Source organism: Triticum aestivum, chromosome 1B (assembly GCF_018294505.1).
Source record: "Triticum aestivum cultivar Chinese Spring chromosome 1B, IWGSC CS RefSeq v2.1, whole genome shotgun sequence".
NCBI classification, from domain to species: Eukaryota; Viridiplantae; Streptophyta; class Magnoliopsida; order Poales; family Poaceae; genus Triticum; species Triticum aestivum.
This window is the reverse complement of record NC_057795.1, coordinates 670,554,325-670,575,872: the sequence shown is the minus strand read 5'-3', so window position 1 is coordinate 670,575,872 and position 21,548 is coordinate 670,554,325. Positions and strand designations below refer to the sequence as shown.

At 46.0% G+C, this 21,548-nt stretch overlaps 3 protein-coding genes across 3 annotated transcripts; all 3 read right to left on the bottom strand.

Annotated features, from left to right (window-relative positions):
• Positions 1–8: 8 nt before the first annotated feature.
• LOC123147334 (transcription factor WRKY19-like) lies at positions 9–1,316 on the bottom strand. Its single transcript, XM_044566571.1, has one exon. The coding sequence runs from the start codon at positions 919–921 to the stop codon at positions 196–198; it is 726 nt and encodes a 241-aa protein (XP_044422506.1). The 5' UTR covers positions 922–1,316; the 3' UTR covers positions 9–195.
• Positions 1,317–3,433: 2,117 nt separating this feature from the next.
• On the bottom strand, positions 3,434–4,747 carry LOC123147346 (transcription factor WRKY19-like). The gene has a single exon (XM_044566581.1). The coding sequence runs from the start codon at positions 4,409–4,411 to the stop codon at positions 3,695–3,697; it is 717 nt and encodes a 238-aa protein (XP_044422516.1). The 5' UTR covers positions 4,412–4,747; the 3' UTR covers positions 3,434–3,694.
• Positions 4,748–14,322: 9,575 nt separating this feature from the next.
• LOC123147319 (transcription factor WRKY19) lies at positions 14,323–15,474 on the bottom strand. Its single transcript, XM_044566549.1, has one exon. The coding sequence runs from the start codon at positions 15,392–15,394 to the stop codon at positions 14,609–14,611; it is 786 nt and encodes a 261-aa protein (XP_044422484.1). The 5' UTR covers positions 15,395–15,474; the 3' UTR covers positions 14,323–14,608.
• Positions 15,475–21,548: the final 6,074 nt, after the last annotated feature.

Below are 21,548 nucleotides of genomic sequence, written 5' to 3'. Positions count from 1 at the left end.
CAATTTGGTGTTCTTGCAGTGGCCAGTGTATTATTACCACTACTAGTAGTGATGGACTGATGGTACTATATCTACTCTAGATATAGCTCCCATTGTGATAAATGATCACGAGTCTGAATCTAAGTACTACTAGTGGGAATACAGTACGATAGTGGACGCGGCGCCTACAGTCTTCTGAAACTCCGGTTAGAAAAACTACATATTCCAGAACAGCTCGTCGAACTCCATGTCAGCCCCGAGGCCGCCGCCGGCAGCGTAGCCGTAGTTGCCGGCAAGCTGGCACCAGGAGTTCCCCGGCGTGTAGCAGCCGGCCGGCGAGGAGGGGAACGAGGGCGGCGTGAAGGGCTCTTCCGGCCACTGCATCCCTTCCGGCGCCGCAGCCGGCGAGCTCTGCTGCTCCTGGCCGAAGGGAGCAGGCGGCTGCTGCTCCGTGCCGGCGAGGAGCGCGGTGGCCTGGGCGCAGGTGTGCGCGCCGTGGTAGACGACGTCGAAGAGCAGCGGGTCGGCGGCGGCGCGCTGCACCTGCTTGGTGGCCTGGCAGCCCTGCGAGTGGCGGTGCGTGCACCGGAAGTAGGCCCGCGGGTACGGTGCGCCCAGGATGTCCTTCTGGCCGTACTTGCGCCAGCTGAGCCCGTCGTCGAGCGGCCCGAGGTCCTGCATCGACGCCACCCTGACCTGCGCCCTCGCCGCCGCCGCCGCCTTCCTGCCGCTCCTGAGCCGCCCGTTCACGCTCGCCCTGCCGCCGGCATTGCCTTCGCTCCCGGCGAGGCGCACGGCCCGGTGGACGGACGCGGCCAGCTCGGCGCAGAGCTCCCTGGCGGCGCCCGGCGCACCCTGGTCGCCGTCCACCCGCGCCTCCAGCTCCCTCGCCATGGCCAGCAGCCCGTCCAGCTCCGTCGCCAGCGTCGTCTCGCCCTCCATGCCCGGCACACCAAGTCTAGCTGGCCGATTAGTGGCTGGCGGGGATTCGTTCTTGCGGTGAACTGATGATGATGAGTTCCCTTGGTGGTGACAGCGGGAGGAGGAGGAGGAGGGTTTTATAGGGCCAGCGGACCCAAGCAAGCACTGTCCATGGCCGGGACGGGAATTATGAAAAAAAAATCCGGAGCTTGTTTGACTGGAGACCGGAGAAAAGCGCGAGACTTTGAACCGAGGAAGGAAAGGAAGAGACACGTCACGCTCGGACCGGTCCTAGTCTCCTCTCCTCTCCCTCCCATCTGGTCCTGGGCAAGGCCACCACCACCATGGGGCCGCCATGAATATGCGCTCTCTGTCCACCCCGGTAGCTGACGGGTGACGTGGCCAGCCGCAATAACCAGCGGCGTCGCTCTCACCGGATCGCCTCGTTTGGACCCATCGACGCGGCGCAGGTGAACTTCAGCTTGCTTTGCCTGGAAGTTTCGTCGCCGCTGCCGTCCATGGGCGGACAGTAACCGCGGAGGGAAAAAGCGCCTGGCGTTGTGCCGCGCCGGTACGTGGCTTGGTGCCGTCACCTCATCCCCGGACGTGCGGTCGATCTGCGCCGCGGCAGGGCGGAGGAAGTTGCCCGGAAGGCGGCGCGCGCGGTTGGCCGTTGCCGGGAAGTGAGCAGTGCAAGCGGGCATAGTATAGAGCCAACTTGGGCCAGGGGCACGCACGATCGACATGTAGCATGTGGACTTGGCATGACCCGCGTACAAACGGTGACAGGACTGGAGAGTGCGTACAAGCCGAGGGGCGTGTGCCGTGTGCACGCGCAAGGAGCCTCTGTACAGTCGCTGGACCTGGACACAAAAGGCGCAATCAGCAGCCAGTCCGTGTGGTACACGGTATCGGTCCAACAAGAGAAGGGTTCAAAGTTCGAACGATGTGTGTAACCGGCCGGTCCTGGCCTACAGGGAGTAGGGTCGTGGAGCTAGCGAGTCACGTCGATCTGCTTTCACGCGGCGTGTGCAGTGCAGGTGAAGCCCGGAACGAAACTACTTTGGGAACGACAGTGCTGAGCCCGGAATCGTCAAAAGGTTTTCTACATGGACGCGACGCGACCCCGGACGGATGCGCTGGGACTGGGACTGAGACTCGGTTCAAAACACCAAATCAAAGAATTTGTCGCACACGAATTAAGCGTAACTCGGATGATTAGATTACATGTGGTGAAATGAATCCATCAGAAGAAGTTCCCGTTAACTAGAAAACAAGTCTGTGGCGACTCGTGAATCTCAACATGGTGTGCCGGCTCAGTCTATAAGAGGTGCTCACAAAGTTAGGGCGTGTGTGTATACATTCATATGGGTTAGTGTATGTGCGTATTTGTGAGCGGTATCTCGCTTATATGCTTTTAATGTCTATTTACATTCATAGACAATTAACATTTTTTACACACGTTTCACATTTCACAATTCATGATCATTTTTTTCATACACATTGTATATCTTTTGTCAACATTTTTTGTATACATCAGAAACATTTTTTTCTCTACAGATTTAAATTTTTTTCAAGATATTGATTAATATTTTTTAAATACATGATCAACATTTTTTCATACATATTGTATTTTTATATATACCTTTTTTCTATACATGACAATAAAAATCTATAGATATTTAACATTTTGAGATGCTTGAGTAACATTTTTCAAATACTTGATTAACATTTTTGAAATGGTTGATTAGCATTTTCTAAAAACATGATCAACTTTTTCCATTCATTTTTCATATATATGACAAACATTTTCTTTGTACTCATTTAACATTTTAAAATGCTTGAATTAATATTTTTCAAATGTTTTATGTAAGACCTTTCCCCAAATTTGTTAATTGTCTATGCATTGGCACAAATAACAGAAAAAAAGATATATGCACATTGATAAGAAAATGGTTATGATTGAGATATAAGCAAATATGATAGCATGTGGCTTTCTGTGGTGGCTTTCTCCCCGCCCCTCCCTCCCTCCCCCCCTCCCCCCCTCCCCCCCACCCACCACCCAACCCTCTCCCTCTCTCGCCCGCGCGCGCGCACACACACATCTTCATTCTCTTCCCCTCCCCCCTCATTACTATTGTCAGTTTAGAAGTGTCATCTCATTTTACCATCAATAGTAAAACATTTATCAAACATATGAAATGGTCCTCGCATATTCGCAATAAGTGATGCGCACCCATGCAAGGGAGCGAAGCCGGGCGGTCCGCACCTTGGTGCTCGAACAGCTCGAGTGTTGAGTACATCTGCCTTGATCAATTTCTTGTTTTCAAAAGCTACTTCCGCAACAAAGACGGCAAAGGTAAGGGCGTGGACAAACTTCCTCCATCGTTGTATCATTTGTACTTTTGTAGCTAGTCGAACATTGTCGATTTTTGGTGGTCCGATGACATATGTGTGTGTTCAACTATGCGTGTAAGTTTAGTTTTAGCGTCGGATAAACAAGTATGAATTTGAGGATTTAGTTTGAGAGACACAGTTATGAACGAACTTTTTCGCGGACGTACAGAGGTCTAGATTTGGCCAGACCGGTTTGTTGATGCTCTAAGGCGACAGGCACGACGGCTGCTTTGGTCGGAGGAGCAGCAGTGTTTACCTGCTGATGCAATGGCGCTCGCGCCGAGTGCTTCTACAGTTCTACAGGTCCACCATCGTAATAATGGAGTTTTAAGTTCCATAAACAGTAGCTGAGTTCGCATTCTTGTACTACGTGACTTGACAGGTTCTGAACATCCGGTTAGAAAATCCCTGACACGTCCAAGAACAGCTCGTCGAGTTGATCTTCAAGCTCCATGTCAACTCCGAGGCCGCCGCCCGCCGCCGCGTAGCCGTAGCTCCCCGTAAGGTGGCAGCAGGAGGGGAAGGAAAACGGAGTCACGGGCTCTGCCGGCCACTGAACCTCTTCCGGCGGGCTCTGCGGCTCCTGGCCGAAGGCAGCAGGCGGCTGCTGCTGCTCCATGCCGGCCAGGACGGCGGTCTGGGCGCAGGTGTGCGCGCCGTGGTACACGACGTCGAAGAGCAGCGGGTCGGCCGTCGCCCGCTGCACCTGCTTGGTGGCGGCGCAGCCCTGCGTGTGCCGGTGCGTGCACCGGAAGTAGGACCTGGGGTACGTGGCGCCGAGGATGTCCTTCTGGCCGTACTTCCGCCAGCTGAGCCCGTCGTCGAGCGGACCCAGGTCCTGCATCGAGGCCACCCGCACCTGCGTCCGCACCTTCGCCGCCGCCGCCTTCCTGCCGCTCCTGCGCTGGCCGTTCACGCTCGCCCTGCCGCCGGCATTGCCGCTACGGCCGGCGAGGCGCACGGCCCGGTCGACGGACGCGGCCAGCGCGGCGCAGAGCTCCCTCGCGGCACCCGGCACGCCCTGGTCGGCGCCCACCCGCGCCTCCAGCTCCCTCGCCATGGCCAGCAGCCCGTCGAGCTCCGTCGCCAGCGTCGTCGCCGTCGCGTCCTCCATGCCCGGCCCTCCGCCCAGTTTCAGCACACACTTAGCTACCCGATCGGCGGCAGGCGTGTCACGAGATGTGATGATGAGCTTGGCAGCGACGGGAGGCGGGGCTCTTTTATAGTGCCGGATCAGTGGTAGTAAGCACTAAGCACTGCTCATGGCCGGGAATCATTGATCTGTAAGCGAGGTTCGGGACTTCGGGTTGACTGAAGACCGGAGAAAAGTTGGAGACTTGGAATCAATCGAGCGAGAGTGAAGACCAAAACTGTACCACTCTGCTCGCTTGTGGCCCATGGGCGACGGACACTGCTCCGGTACACCAACGTACAGTGTGTGTACGCTCTGCTCCCCGACCATACTCTCTGGTCTTATTTAATTGCCACTGGCGGGCTACCCAGAGTGCCTGACGGACGACGTGGCCGGCCGCGGTAACCAGCGCCGTGGCTTTCCGGTCCGTTCAGACTCACTCTCGCCTCGATCACAGATTCACAGTGGCGATACATGTCGCGAAGTTCAGTGTGATCTTCCCGGAAGTTTCACCGCCGAGTCAGTACGTGGAGTACGTTGGTGCGGCACCGTGCCCTCGATCGACTCCCAGATGGGAAGCGCGTTGGTGGCTCGCCGGGAGCGGGAGGAAGTTGCCCGGAAGGCGGCGCGCGGCTTCCCGGCAACTCGGGTTGCACGGCACAACGGAACTGCGGCGGGGACAGTGATTGTAGTGCGTGCGTGCGTGTAGTAACTTTTAGGCTAGCAGCTAGGCCATTGGTCCAGGGTACACGATCGAAGCGTACGTCCAGGCAGAAGCCTCTGCGCGTGCGTACGTACGGTACGAGCCAACCAACCATCGTCCATGCATGCATGTACGGGTGATACAGCGACAGGGCTACAAACTGGTACGACGGTCATGCATGCCGGCGCGCCCACACGATCACTGCACCGTCCCTGGGCAGCAAGCGACGCAACTAGACCGACAAGTGCACTGCGTGTCTTGTCCGTGGACCCATCCTCCAGTGAAATTTCGTTGTCTTTTACGTACATGCATCTCGCAAGTTGCCATTAAGAGCCATTAGGATCTAGCGGCCCGCGAACCAACCTGTGGTTAGATGGTTAGAGGGACTGTGGTATCCACAGCCCACCAGGGTTCAAATCCTGGTGCTCGCATTTATTTCTGGATTTATTTCAGGATTTCCGGCGATGCACAATCAGTGGGAGGAGACGTTCCCGTCGATGACGAGGCGCCTACGGTGACTTCGTAAATCTCAAGATGATATGCCGGCTCAATCTTTCGGAGGTGCTCATAGGGGTAGGATGTGCGTATGTGCGTTCATAGGGGTGAGTGTATGCGCGTGTATATGAGCGCTTGTGTCTGTACTGATGTTCAAAAAAAAAAGGATCTAGCGGCCCCGGTCCTTGAGGAGTGTCAGATGTTAATGAAGGATTTCGGAAACGAAGGTTCTATTACGCGTTGTACTCGACAGTCCAAACGCGGTATTCCAATAAATTTGCTCGGCTAGTCTGGGTATCATGTGTGTGGGGTTGGAATTGGATACACTGCCTCACATCAATCGAATGATGTGTGTGGGTTTTTTTCTCTAGCGAAGCCCCATCACTGTTCCCACCCTAAACCCTAAGATAGATAATGAGGTAGCCCTCCAGCGAGCCCCTTCCCTCTTCTTCTTCTTCTTCTTCCTTCTTCGATTGACCCTAAATTTGAAATTCAATCGACTGACATTTAGCTAATGTGATAATAATTTAAGTAGTTTAGTTGCACGCCAGTCGCCTGAAAACGGAAATTTAGCTTACTTGATTTCTGGTGACATGAGGCGGATGGAGCACTAAGGCCGCAGGTTCATCTGAGAGCTAGGTCTTGGTGTCTATCTTAGGGGTGCGGAGGAGTAGGTTTGCCATGGAAGCTTGGCTTGAGTGTCTATCTTAGGGGTGCGGAGGTGCAGGTTCGTCGGGTAAGCTAGGCCCCGGTGTCTATCTTAGGGGTGCGGGGTGCAGCTGCTGTCAATTCCGGAATTAGAGTTCAACGGGGCTTACAGGGATGGCCTGGGGCGACGGCAAGCATGACGGTGGGGGGAGGGGGGGACAGTGACGGAGCTTGGCCCAGAAAGCTGGGGACTATAGGAATTGTGTTTCATGGCCCGAAAATCCACGTACTCATCCTCCCCCAGTGGCGGAGCTACGGCAAGGCCGGATGGTCCATGGCCCGCCCAACCCATGCCATTTTTCTGCAGCCAGACACGGGTGGTGGTAGCAGGCGGCGGGAGGAAGAAGGTGTGATATGTTTTTCAGGAAGAAAACGGTTAGAGAAAGAAAATGCAATTTGCCGCGTTTGTTTTTTATCTAACGCTTCATATTGACCCCGGTAAAATCGACCAACCCAATCATGATAGTACGTGCGTGTAACTTTTAGGCTAGCAGCTAGGCCATTGGTCCAGGGTACACGATCGACGTGAACGTCCAGGCCGAAGCCTAAGCGCGTACGTAAAAGCTGATATGGAGGTGATAATTGGGTCAGGATTAGCGGCTAGGGCCCACCCCGAAACTCACGTGGTGATAGGATTTGTTTGGAAGGTTTGGTAGGGGAATGTACAATGGTTGATAAGGTAGCCTTATCTTAAGTCTTGCATGTAATTTAGATATGGCAAGAAAAAATGTCTACAATGGATCATCTTTTAGCCCTATCTTCAATAACTAGGAATTCCTACAAGTATGATGAGACATATTGTGTTAAGAGATCATCTCTTGTCTTCTCTTAAATAAGAGAAGACAAGCCTTTTCTTATGACTTCTCTCTCCTCCAGCTCATCATTTATCCTACATGGCACACCTAAGATAGCACCATTGTACAAATCCTTAGTACATGTAGGATTATCGTTCACTCTCTGCCTCAGAGTAGGAGGGAAATCAAGTAAATTGCGTCCACGCCCTAAAATCAGGAGGTGAGTTTCAAGTTTGGTCTCATTCACTTTGTGGACCGTCGATTATTTTCGCATAGCGATTCGTGCATTTTTGCGGCTGGACTGGTTGTCCCGTTATCGCGGCCCGTATCGTGTTGGGCTTGTTTCTTCTTCTTTTTTTCTCCACTCCCCCGCCCGTTGCACTCCCCCGCTCCTCTTTTTTTTATATATATAAGAGACCGAAGCGTCCTGATTCTGACTTGACTCCATTCCCCACAGGTCCTCTGTTCGTCTTCTGGCTCCCTAGTCCCTTCCCCCGAGCGCTCTGTTCATCGTCGAATTGGGATACAGAAGGGGAGAGCTGAAAGTGGAGAGGAGATCGCCGTTTTGTTGAAGTAAGGCATTCTCCCCATGGTTTCTTCCCCCACTTTTTTTATTTTCTTGTTGTAGTTCTAGGGTTAGTGTAGATGTAATGAATAGAACGGGGAGGTTGTTAGGGTTTGATGTAGATTTTGTTTTTTGTTTTCTTTTTAGATAGGTGGGCGGATGAGATTAGGGGGTTGATACATTTGTTGTAGTTCTAGGGTTAGTGCAGATGTAATGAATAGAATGGGGAGGTTGTTAGGTATTCATGTAGATTTTGTTTTTGTTTTCCTTTTAGATGGGTGGGCGGATGAGATTAGGGGGTTGATACATGCTTTCTGACTAGGTTTTTGTGCCTTAGATGGGAAGTAGATTCATGTTTGATTACATGGTTTTCCTGTTTTCTATATGATTGTACGTGGATCTGCTTTTTTTCAGGTAGTATGTTATCCTTTTTATTTTTTGAGTATTTCTACGTATGTGTCCTAATTTTTCGATCGACCTGAATGTCTATATATATAGAAGCAGATAGGTTTTGTTCTGTGATACATATCGGTAGATGATTTTTTTTAGTCTGAAGGTCATTTCTTAGTGTTGGTCTAGAGTGTATACTGTTAGATGATGCAGTAAGGTCTGAAGGTCTGAATTTGTGGTGTGATTGAAACAATGAAACTCACATTTTCATTGGAAGTTGAGTTAAAATCACATTAAATTGTTTATCTAGCACTTCTTTCTTTTGTTTTGGAATTTGATTTTGAAAATCACATTTTAAATGTTCTGAATTTCACCAGCGGACAGTATACAGGAAACTGAAACTATTGATAGTTTAACTGAAAGTTGACAATAACTGACTGTGGGTACCCTCTCTGGCACTTTGAAGACATTTTTTTTAGAAGTATGAGTTGAATAATTTTTCATTTTTTTGTACTGACACCATTTTTTTTACCTTTGCTTGGTTTCATATACTGACACCATCTTACAGCAGTATCACACTATTGATGTTTTTGTTTGTTTTTTTACTGAATTTTTTGTGCTCCATCTGAGACAAACTCTGGCATTTTTTAGTTTCAGTCTGTATCGACTACTTACAGTATCAGAGGCGTTTTTAATTGTGATTTATGCAGTTTCAGAAGGCATTTTTCAATTTTGAATAACTCCCGCGGTTTGATCTCAATTTCGCTCTGTATCAACTAATTGTAGTATCTGTACCATTTTTTTCCACTCTATCTGCTGCTATTGGAGCTCTGTACTATTTTTTTTCTTTTTTTAGTTGAATCGTTTTCTCAGTCCAATCAGAGAGGTTTTTATTTTTTAAGATGGTCAATATGATTATGTGTTTTTTGGTTCGAGTAGACAGTGTCTGAATGTGTAGTCACCAAGAATCATGCTATCATGTGTGAAACATTTTTTTCTTTACCTTTTTTTGTTTTATTAATTATGTGTGTGAATGTTTTTGTATTCCTGTGATGCTCAAAAGTTTTTTTTGATGAGATGTTTTTGTTCTTAATTTTTTTATATGGTCGGGATGGTTTGCGCGGTTTGCCACTCATACTGCAGCAGCAACACTGCAGCAGCAACACTGCAGCAGCAACACTGCAGAAAAATGGGGAATTTTTGTCAACAACGGCACCAAGGAATTTGCAGTAATTTTTTTACTTTTTCATCGGGATGATCTTTTGAATGTCTCTATTTTTGTTTCACTCCCCAGTTTTTTCTTATAATTTGTTTTAACCCTGTTTGTATTTATTGTTTTGTCTTTTTTTTGAAGATCATACCATGCACTGTAAGGGACAGTCTGAGCCATATAGCTAGAGGGCTCTTCAATTTCAAAGCACATGGGCGAAGGTATTCGTTGGATGTGCACAGTGGGTCTGAGACCACCGTGATGGGTGGTGATGACTGGGTAAAGTTTGTCTCGGACTACCATTTTGGCGGTGGTGCGTTAGTTGTTTTTTGACACATCACGGCGCATGGCCAAGTCATATGTATGCCATGGTGGTTGCATGTGTGTTGCAAATGATGGAGGTCCAGCTGAGCACATGATTGTTGATGATGAGGATGCGGGAGACCAGGGCGCTGCTGCAGAGGGGTCCAACATTGAGTCGGATGACGAGTTCCTAAATGATGAACATGAGGAAGTACCTCCTCCACTAGTTGTTTACACAAAGGGTATTGTTCTAAGTGATGATGAAGGATCAAAGTTGGGTTTGGTTCTTACCATCAATTATGGGTACATTGGATCTCCTTTCGTGCGCCGTCTCACAATCACAAACGTTGCAAGCAAGCAGATGGTAAATGTGTTTTCAACCTGATTTTTTTTTGTTCATTCATTTTTTTGTCCTATATATGTTTTTTTTCCTGTCTGATGTTTATCTTCTTTTATGTAGAAAATCCCAAGCAAGGTGACTGAACAGTTGAGCTTGCTACCAGAAGGTGTTGTCGGTATTTGCTTTGAAGCTGGAGAATATATGAATGTTGGATACCACCAAGATCATGATGGGCGCATGGTTTTCAACAAGCAATGGGGTGTCTTTGCAACCCAGAACAAACTTCAAGAAGCAGACGGCGTTGTTTTCAATTTCAAACCCAGCAACGAAGGGGGCGTAAACATAATATGTGTTGTGCACATCCTGAGAATGCCAGCATAATGAAGGAAAGGATGCCAAAAGATAGCAAGTTCAGCAACGCAGTGTTCAGGAATCATCAGCCCCCTGAAGGAACTTTTTTTGTGCTTTTTTTATGTGGCAATCAACACAACATCTAAGTAGTATGAGAGATCTAGACTTCCATGTTCCTATTTTATTTATCTTCTAAATGCTACTATGTATGGGTTCCAACTCTTTTTTTGCTATGCGATGCCCCTGTGTGTGAAATCCATCTTCTTTTTATTTTCTTTTTATCCATATTAACACTTTTTTATTTTATTTTTGTTCAGTATTAACACTTTTTTATTTTTTTTATTTTTCTTTAATGTTCAATGTCTTTATGGTTTTTTTACTTGCAAACGCAACTCTTGTATAGTTTTCTCGCAACAACAAGTCTTATATGGGTTTTTCGCAACAACAAGTATTTCTCAGGTGTTGTTGCAACCACAAGTCTTGTATAGAATTTTCTTGCAACCGCAAGCCTTCTAGGGTGTTGTTGCAACCGCAAGTTATAGGCGCAATTGCAAGTTTCCAATGTCGGGACGCAACTGCAAGGTCTTCAACCTCGTGGCGCAAGTGCAGTTTCCCAACGGCCGGACGCAACTGCAAGGTTTTTGCATCCTTGAGACGCAACTGCAAGTTTTCAAACTTGAGTCGCAACTGCAAGTTTTCAACCTCGAGGAGCAACTGCAAGTTTTCCAATGTCGAACGCAACTACAACATTTCAGACTCGAGGCGCAACTGCAAGTTTTCGACCCTCGAGGGGCAACTGCAAGTTTCCGACCCTCGAGGTGCAACTGCAAGTTCCCAATGTATGGACGCAACAACAAGGTTTTTCAACCTCGAGACGCAACTGCAAGTTTTCAAACTTGAGGTGCAACTGCAAGTTTTCCAATGTTAGACGCAACTGCAAGTTTTCAAACTTGAGGCGCAGCTGCAAGTTTTCCAATGTCGGATGCAACTGCAAGATTTCAAACTCAATGCGCAATTGCAAGTTTCCAACCTCAAGGTGCAATTGCAACTTCCCAATGTCCGGACGCAATTGAAAGGTTTTTCAACCTCGAGACGCAACTGCAAGTTTTCAAACTTGAGGTGCAACTGCAAGGTTTTCAACCTCGAGGCGCAACTGCAAGTTTTCCAATGTCGAGACGCAACTGCAAGTTTTCAAACTTGAGGTGCAACTGCAGGGTTTTCAACCGAGGCGCAACTGCAAGTTTTCAAACTTGAGGCGTTTGCAAGTTTGCAATGTCGAGACGCAACTAAATTTTTTTCAACCTCGAGGCGCAACTGCAAGTTTTCCAATGTCGGACACAACTAAAATATTTTCAAACTCAATGCGCAATTGCAAGTTTCCACCCCCGAGGGGCAACTGCAAGTTTTCAAACTTGAGGCGCAACTGCAAGTTTTTCAACCTCGAGGCGCAACTGCAAGTTTTCCAATGTCCGGACGCAACTGCAAGTTTTCAAACTTGAGGCGCATCTGCAAGTTTTTCAACCTCGTGGCGCAATTGCAAGTTTTCCAATGTCCGGACGCAACTGCAAGGTTTTGAACCTCGTGACGCAACTGCAAGTTTTTCAACCTCGAGGGGCAACTGCAAGTTTTCCAATGTCGGACGCAACTACAAGATTTCAAACTCAATGCGCAACAACAAGTTTGCAACCTCGATGATATGACCGCATGTAATTTAAATACCATGACATATATTATTCCGCTCGCCCCTCATAATGTGTCCATGCATGAAACATATATGCCAAGCAGCCATCATGTGTGCGTTCCACCACGTTGTGATGAGAAATCTGAAAAAGGAATAGAAGCATTGGTTCATGTGACGCACGCTGCATGGTGTACGGGGACAAATAAGTTGGAGTCCAACAGTACAACGTTTCAACATCCATGCGTCAAGAGACTTGACAGAGATCAAACGAGGCAGCCAAACCACACGGTAATAGCTGGGGATGCATGTATCCCAATATGCATGCACGATTATGTTTTTAGCCGGGTGAAACAAATTTGAAGGAAACGTACGATTTGCTTGTACTTCTTTGAACGATCACGGCCACCAGAAGAGATGGTCATCAGGAAGTTTCTCACATGGATATTTAAATGTTTGAAGGAGATTGGATGGGGCCTGCCAGGCTTGCCGGTTCTTAGATTAATTAGTAGTCTAAATCTAGATAGAGTCCAGATTAAAAGAAGTATGTGTACGTGTATCTTTTGAAAAGGTTTTAATTATGCGTGTGTTTTAAGTTGGCTATTCTATAAAGCCTAGGTGTGTGTCATTGTAAAAGGAGGTCAGGTTATATTTTTACGAATAGACACGATGTGCTTTTAGGGTAAATACCCGTATCGAGTTTTGGGGGAAGCTGTCTAAAAATCCCTAAGTTTTGAAGGAAGCTTTAGAAAACCTATGTGTTGCGATTTCTCTTCGTGGAAATTATTTTGTGCGTGAGTACCGTCGTCGAGATTGGTTTTCTCGTGCTGGACTGTAAGGTTCGATCCCTCTACTTCACGTACATCGCGTGCGCGGGCGAGAGGCTACTACTGCTGAAGGTGGAGTGTCGTGAAAGGTCGGGACGCAACAACGGATCGGATCTCGCCATCGAGGTTCGGTCTTTATCACTCGAGACACAACTGCACGTTTTCAAACTTGAGGCGCAACTGCAAGTTTTTCAACCTCGAGGCGCAATTGCAAGTTTTCCAATGTCCGGACGCAACTGCAAGGTTTTCAACCTTGAGGCGCAACTGCAAGTTTTCCGATGTCCGGACGCAACTGCAAGATTTCAAACTCAATGCGCAATTGCAAGTTCCCAACCTTGAGGTGCAATTGCAAGTTCCCAATGTCTGGACGCAATTGAAAGGTTTTTCAACCTCGAGACGCAACTGCAAGTTTTCAAACTTGAGGCGCAACTGCATGGTTTTCAACCTCGAGGTGCAAGTGCAACTTTTCAAACTTGAGGCGCCACTGCAAGTTATCAATGTTGTCGATGCAATTTGCAAGTTTGCAATGTCGAGGCGCAACTTTTCAACCTCGAGTTCTAGGGTTCTTTGGAACTTGAGCTATTAGGGGCTCCGACAGGCAGTTTGGGAAATCATTTTTCTCATTGGTTTTTTAATGCTTTTTTGTTCTTTATTTACTTTTTAGTTTTCTTTTTCTTTCTTTTTGTTGCTTTCTTTTTATTTTTCTCATTTGTTTTTTTGTTTTCTTTTTTATACTGTTCTGTTACAGATGAGGGGCTACGAGTGGAAAGTTTGGGAAATCATTTTTTCTCATTAGTTTTTTCATTTTGTTGCTCCTTTTTCTAATTATACCTTTTTTGTGTCTTCATTTTTTAATCAATGGCATATTCATTTTTCTCACATTTTTTCTAATTTTTTAATAAACTAATTTCAAAACATGCATTTTCACCACCCTTATTTTTGATGTGTTATTTTTCTCAATTAATAATTTTTGTGCCAGACTATATATATTCATGTCGTACCAACTTTTTTCAATGGACGGTTTTTTTTGTAATTTTTTTAATTTTTTTTACTCCCACTGTACTATGGACCAACCTCCATTCTTTTTTTAGTCACTTATCCGTTTTTGTCCAAAACCAATAGCTCACCTTTCCTGTTCCTGGGGAGGCAAAACCATCAACAGAGAAACCCGTCAACACACCTGAAACAAGAAACCGAGACAACAACTTGGGCCTCCAGGCTTTTTCAATTCAATAACAGAAAATGGGCCGACAAAACAACAAACAGGCTTCCGCTTCTACTCACAAACAGAAAACGGGCTGAGACAACTTGTCAATGACATCATCTTACATCAGGTGATTGAGACCATACTATAACTCAGCTAGCTGAGTACCAGGCGCTCCCTTTATTCTACATGGCACACCTAAGATAGCATCATTGTACATGTCCTTAGTACATGTAGGATTATCGTTCACTCTCTGCCTCAGAGTAGGAGGGAAATCAAGTAAACTGCGTCCACGCGCTAAAATCAGGAGCTGTACCCTGGTGGATGAGGATTCAAATATTTTCATATTTGCTCTACGGTTCGCCTACGCCAGAATCAAATTAAAGTCCCTGGACGTTGATGGTTCACTTCTTTTCTCTCGCCATGGCAAGCAGGCTATCATCCTTCACGACTTGTTCAATAACCTGGTCGGAACCAGTTGGACTAACACTAACTACTTATCGTTCGATGCAGACCCCCTGCTTGAGAATTCGGCAAATTTGTCTGCTCAGGCCGGCGATCACACCAGTCTGAATCTAAATGCTAGTACAGTACGATACTGGCCGCAGCACCTACAGGTTCTGAACCTCGGACAGATTCAAGAACATTTCGACGAACTCAGCGTCGTACTCCATGTCAGCCCCGCCAGCAGCGTAGCCGTAACTGCCGGCAGGCTGGCACCAGGGGCTCCCCGGCGTGTAGCAGCTGGCCGGCGAGGAGGGGAAGGGGGGCGGCGTCACGGGCTCTACCGGCCACTGAATCCCTTCCGGCGCCGCGACCGGCGAGCTCTGCTGGTACTCCCGGCCGAAGGCGGCAGGAGGCTGCAGCTCCGGGCCGGCGAGGATCGCGGCGGCCTGGGCGCAGGTGTGCGCGCCGAGGTAGACGACGTCGAAGAGCAGCGGGTCGGCGTGGGCGCGCTGCACCTGCTTGGTGGCCTGGCAGCCCTGCGAGTGGCGGTGCGTGCACCGGAAGTACGCCCTGGGGTACGTGGCGCCGAGGATGTCCTTCTGGCCGTACTTGCGCCAACTGAGCCCGTCGCTGAGCGGCCCCGCGTCCGTCACCGACGCCACCCGCACCTGCGTCCGCACCTTGTTCGCCCCCGCCTTCCTGCCGCCCCTGACCTGCCCGCTCACGCTCGCCCTGCCAGTGCCGGCATTGCCCTCGCCGTCGCCGCCGCCTCCGCGCGGGCTGCTCCCGGCGAGGCGCATGGCCCGGTCGACGGACTCGGCCAGCGCCGCGCAGAGCTCCCTGGCGGCGCCCGGCGCGCCCTGGTCGCCGTCGACGCGCGCCTCCAGCTCCCTCGCCATGGCCAGCAGCCGGTCCAGCTCCGCCGCCAGCGTCGCCGCCGTGTCCTCCATCCCCGCCCCCGGTTCAGCTCGGCACCTGGCTAGCTAGCTTGCCGATCAGCGGCGTCTTGTGATGAACTGAGGGTGAGCTCGGTGTGGTGGCGACGGGGAGGGGGAGGATTTATAGTGCCGGACCGGGCAAGCGCTAAGCACAGTTCATGACCGTGAAGCAGTCCGCAAGTTTGACCGAAGACCGGAGAAAAGTTGCAAGACCGGAGTAGTATAAATGTATAAATAATTGAGGAGGGAACGATATTTTACGGGTAGATCTGCGGATCTGCGTGTGTGTACGTGATCCGTACGCTTTGGCCGACACTGATACTCGGACCACTTTATCATCCGTCTTATTACATTATTAATGGAGCTAACGAACTCCTCACTGGCCCAGTGACGTGGCTGCTCTCAGTGACCGGCCAGCGGCGTCACTCTCACCGGTCACGCTGAGATGGTTCGGTCGCTTCGTCTGGACCGATGCCGGGTTGCATGGCCTCAAGTTCACTGTGGTGTTCGTGGAAGATTCGCGTCCTTCGGTCGCCCATCATGGGTACCTGTGGCTGTGGGAGCCTTGGAATGGAGGGAAATGTTGGAGTTGTGTTGTGTTCTTCGGGTGGAGCACCATCATGTATGTGGTACTGTCAGACGACCCCTCGAAAAGTGCTTGCCGGGAGGAAGCTGCCCGGAGGCTTCGCCGGAGCCCGGCTCGGTGCACACGGCGCAAAGTGCGCGGGATGTAGCAACTACAGTGGAGCTAGTCAGCTAGGGCTAGCGGCCAACACCCAAGCTTCTTCATGCGCGTGCATGTACGACCGACCCTGGATCTCGCTCGCACCGTACGTGTGTATACAAGCACGCCCGCGGTGAGAGAGATTCAAGCCGTGCCGGGCACACTTCCCTCGACGGCACGCAACCAACAAAGTGCAATCAGCAAGTACATACGGTGCTGTGGTTTGTCTCCTGGGCATCGGATGTTCCAGTCAAGTTTCGCTGCCTTTTGCGTACGCCTTGCAAGTGGCCCAAATCGTGGCCCGCTATTTATATACTCCTTAGTTATGGGGCTTGCTAGTCGACTCATATTTAATCAAGTTTTGGTCGACCTCGCAGCATTTTGTTCCATCTTTTGCAACATGTTGCTGATTAAAGCATGTTGTCTTACGGGTCAGAACGTCTACCCTCGTCCACTGTGGCACGTCATCTCACCGGCCGGTCGCAACATCCTCCATTGACCGTCGTAGCATTTTAGGCACAACGGTTGTCGTATATGGTTGTTGTTGCTTGCAGTACCGTTGCAACATTTTTCATCGGCGTTTGTGGTATCCAGCAGTGCCAGCCATAGCAGCATAATTTCGTTGCCATCATTCAACTGCGACTTCATTAAGCCTGCAATAACATGCCAAGTTTGTCTGTAAGTTTGTCTGTAGATTAAGCTCAAGTCTTTCAGCGAAGTTATTTCAAGGCTTAGATCCATAAAAATAAGTCATTTCAAGACTAGCCTGCAATAACATAAGTTAATAGCTAATTAACTGGACTTCCAAAAAAAGGCTTCGCCCTTCTCAAGTCAAGTGCGGAAGCGCAATCTGTTGAGCAAGAAGCCAATGACCCCACAACATCAAAGTGATACATATGACATATTGGAAATTAGGCTTAGTTTGTAGCTATAAACCCACTTTTGGAGGACTGTCCGGAGAGGAAGAAGCAACAAACTTACTTCACACTAGCATCAAAAGACAAGAAGGCAGTGATCTGGTAGCGTCCTATGTTTAAAGCTGAACATGAACGGGCGCTTCCTGCGGAAGGTCGAGTTCGTAAATCAAGCTTGTAGAAAAAGCGAGTGCCGGTATTTGATGGTGATGGTGAGGATGACTAACCTCGCTCTTGCAACCATGAATATTTTCTAGATACTACGGGCATATACCTTCTTCCAAAGGGTCCTCATCCTATCTTTTTCGCCTTCCGCTCTGGAATCGACTATTGATGGGTTGTAATGTGAACCTATGGATCTCAATGAACAACTTCGATACCATAAAAGAATGGGCAAGAAAGACAACAGGTGTTGAGCCAAAGCCCTAGTTCATACACAATCATAATGTTGGTCAACCATCCGAACCAGGATTCCTTAATTTGACAAATTGTTTATTTGTTACTGGGCAAAATAAAAATAAACAAAAAAATGGCCTTACAAAGGGTCAAACCCAAGACCAGCCAAAGTATGGTTGCATGCCAAGCCAACTTACCAGCAGAGACATTCAGTAGTACTACACATGGCGGTAGGGTATTTTCGACATCAAACGACCGTGGCGGCACAGTCAAGTTCTACCGCCATAGCCCCGTGTTGTGTTCTTCCCTGTGGAGTACCATCATGTGATACTGTCATACTCCTAGATAAAGCGCTTGCCGGGAGGAAGATGCCCGGAGGCTTCGCCGGAGCTCGGCTCGGTGCACACGACACGAGTGCGACACGAGTGCGCGCGATGTAACAACTACAGTGGAGCTAGAGATAGGCTAGTGCTAGCGGCCAAGGCCCGGGTCGACGTACGTGTTGGGTCGTTACCGTCAAAGACTATGGCCGAACTTTCCGTGTACGGGCCCAACACCCAAGCTTCTTCATGAGCCTGGATCTCGCACCGTGCGTGTATACATAAGAACGCGGTGAGAGAGATCCAAGCCGTGTCGGACATGCTTCCCTCGATGCCACGCAACCGACAAAGTGCAGTCAGCAAGTATACGGTGATGTGGTTTGTCCCCTGGACTCGATGTTTCAGTCAAGTTTCGCTGCCTTTTCCACTTTTCCTTACGCCTTGCAAGTTGCTCAAATCGTGGCCAGGTAATCCCTCTGTTTCAGAATATAGTGTTTTCTCTATTTCTATGCTTCAACTTTGACTATAAATTTAACCAACGGGACCGACTGCGGCGGAAGCAAAAGTTATACCGGTGAATTCTTATTCAAAATAAGTTTTCAATTATATAATTTTTTTCTCCCGTCACAGTCGGTTTCGTTGGTTAAATTTATGGTCAAAGTTGGATCTCGGAAAGCGTGGGCGCACTATATTTTGGAATGGAGGGAGTATTAGTTGTTGCGATCGTTAAAACTTAATCAACTGAGATTTGACTGAGTCACGGCCAACCTCGCAGCAATTTGTCCCATCGATTAGAATATTTCTGCATGCCGGTTACAGCATTCGTCTTATAGGTTGTCGCGTTGTAGCATGTCATCTCACGGGGCACAATATCCCCCATTGACAGTTGTAGCTTTTTAGTCAGAACGGGTGTAGCACATGTTGTCGTTGCTTACAATACTATTGCAATATTTTCATCGACGCTTGCAGCATCCAAGTGCGCCAACCGTAGCACCACAACTACGCTGACATCACTCCACCGAGGCTTCGTTAAGTCTCGTCGAGTGAATTCTAGACACATCCCTTGGTTATACTTATACACTTTAGCTATATGTAAGTCGCCTGAATTTTGAATTTGGGTCAGTCAATTCTTGGCCATTGATTCTCGCTTTGAGATTCATGCTTTTTTTGGACTGTTTTGTGAGCTGTTTGGGCTGTTTTTGTTTGGATTGACCACATATTCGGCTCAGTTGATATTCTACTGGGTTGAAGCCCATTACGTGTACCACCCAGTCCGTATCTCTTTCCCTTTGTTATCTTTCTTTTCTGTTTATTCTGTTTTTATGTGTTCTTCTATTGTTATTTATTTTTCTTCTTCTTTTGTACATATTTTTGGGACGTTGGGTGAGTGTAAGTAAATGTACACACACAATACTATCTAATATGTGCAAAAATTACACTATTACATGATTGTTGTTTTCATACTACAAAAGTGCAATTTTAGTGTAAAATTATGTATAACTCTTTTTATTACTTTTCACTATATTTATTCATAAAGTGAAATACCAATGGTACTAATTCCTTGTTTCTTATATAACTTTATTTTTCATTTTTATTTAGTTTTAATTCCTTTTCTTTTTCTTAGGAAATTACTTTTTTTATATCCACAATCATATACTTATTTTTGCATATTATAAAAAACCGCAATTTTTGTATATTATCTGCAATTTTTGTGATTTTTTGATTGTTTTATTTTATTGTTTCTTTAAAGGTAATACCAATGTCACTAATCCATTCTTCCTTACAAAAGCTCAATATTTTGATTTGATTTAGTTTTTATTTTATTATCTTTCTTCTTAAAGGTAATACCAATGTCACTCATTCATTCTTCCTTAGAAAACCTTATTTTTTTCATTTTTGTTTTCATTTATTTACTTTTTCCTTAAAGAGTAATACCAATGCCAACAATGCACTATTTCTTGGAAACTTTCGTATTTTAATTCTTTTTATTTTATTTTATTTCATTTCTTCTTTAATTATAACACCAATGTCACAAATTCATATCTTTTAGGATACTTCCTTTTTTTGGAAATTGCACTATTATATTCTAATTCTTGCATATTATAAAAATATGGAATTTCTATATTAATTGTTCACAATTTTTTCATTATTTGTTCTAATATTTTTTATTTTATTTCTTGGTAAAGGGTAAACCAATGACATTATTTCATTCTTTCTTTGAGAATTTCAATATTTTGATCATTTTAAGTTTTATTTCATTTTAGTTATTCTTTAAGGGTAATATTAGTAAAACTAATTCATTCCTAATTAGAATTTTATTTTTTGAAATTTGACTATTGTATGCTTATTTTGCATGTTGTTTAAAAGTGCAATTTATGTGCAAAGTTTGTCATTATTTGTATTTTTTTTCCTTTCTTTCTTCTTAGATGGTAATACTGATGTAAACAATTCAACCTTCCTTAGAAAACTTCATTATTTTGATTTTGTTTTATTTTTATTTCCTTTTTCTTTTTTCTTGAAGGGTAATAGCAATGCCATTAATTCATTCCTTCTTAGAAAACTTCCTTTTTGTGAATACTCTACAATTATTCAATTATTCTTTCATATTGTAAAAAGCACAATTTTGTGCTAAATTGTGTAAATTTTTCTTTTTTTCTTTCTTAGAGGGTAGTTCCATTATTAGTAATTGAGTTTTTTTAGAAAACTTCATTATTCTCATTTGGACAAGTAGAGACGCCATGGATCGAATACCAATGACACTAATTCATTATTTTTGTAGAAAACTTCATTTTTTTGTAAAAGCAATCCACATTTATATATTTATACTTGCATATTATAACAAAGTGCAATTCTTGTGTAAATTGTGTGTAGGTTTTTTCATTTTGGATTTAGTTTTTGTTCATTTTATTTCTTCTTTATGGGTAATATCAATGCAAGTAGTTCACCCTTTTATAAAAAAAACTTGATTATTTAAAAAAATCATTTTTTCCTTTTGAAAGAGTAGTACCAATGCCACTAATTTATTGTTTCTTAGAAAACTTAATTATTTTGCCTTTGTTTTATTTATTTATTCATTTTGTTTCTTCTGAAAGGGTAATAACAATGCCACCAATTCATTCTTTCTTAGAAAAGTTCAGTATTTTGTTTTGGTTTTAGTTTTTCTTTCATTTTTCTTTCTTCTGAAAGGGTAATACCAATTCCACTAATTAATTCTTACTTAGAAAACTTTATTATTTTAATTTTGTTGTAGTTCTTTATTTTCTTCATTCTTTAATGGTAATACTACAGCCACTAATTCATTTCTTCTTCAGACACTTCACTTTTCTGTGAAAATTCCACTATTATATGCTTATTCTTGGGTATTTCTAATCTAATAGTGCAATTTCTTCATCTCTAATCTAATGTTTTGTGAGACATATTTTATTGTTGTTGTTGGTAGCAGCTTAAAGGTGAAGAATGTTTGTGTGGCACCTTTATCAGAACGATTGATCCCGAATTCGAGTCCAAAGTTCCGTTGCTTTTATAAAATATTTTGAACATTCATGGCCAGTGTAACTTACCGGAATAATTCTAATATTAAGTTGTCTAGTGTCATGGTTTTACGGACATAAATGAGTTAGAAATATGGTTTTAAATACCCTCTTCTCTCCCTTCAAAATGATATATACGTATGTATATGTATATGTACATGTGTGTATACGTGTATTGTCTACATGTCTATATAAATAAATATACATGTGTGAGATTGCACATATAGTAACTCTTTTTGAGGGGTTGCACATATAGTAACTAATCATTGAATGCAAACATGT

Coding starts and splice junctions, on each gene's coding strand:
- LOC123147346 (XM_044566581.1), bottom strand. CDS start 4,411: ATGGAGGACGCGACGGCGACGACGCTGGCGACGGAGCTCGACGGGCTG.
- LOC123147319 (XM_044566549.1), bottom strand. CDS start 15,394: ATGGAGGACACGGCGGCGACGCTGGCGGCGGAGCTGGACCGGCTGCTG.
- LOC123147334 (XM_044566571.1), bottom strand. CDS start 921: ATGGAGGGCGAGACGACGCTGGCGACGGAGCTGGACGGGCTGCTGGCC.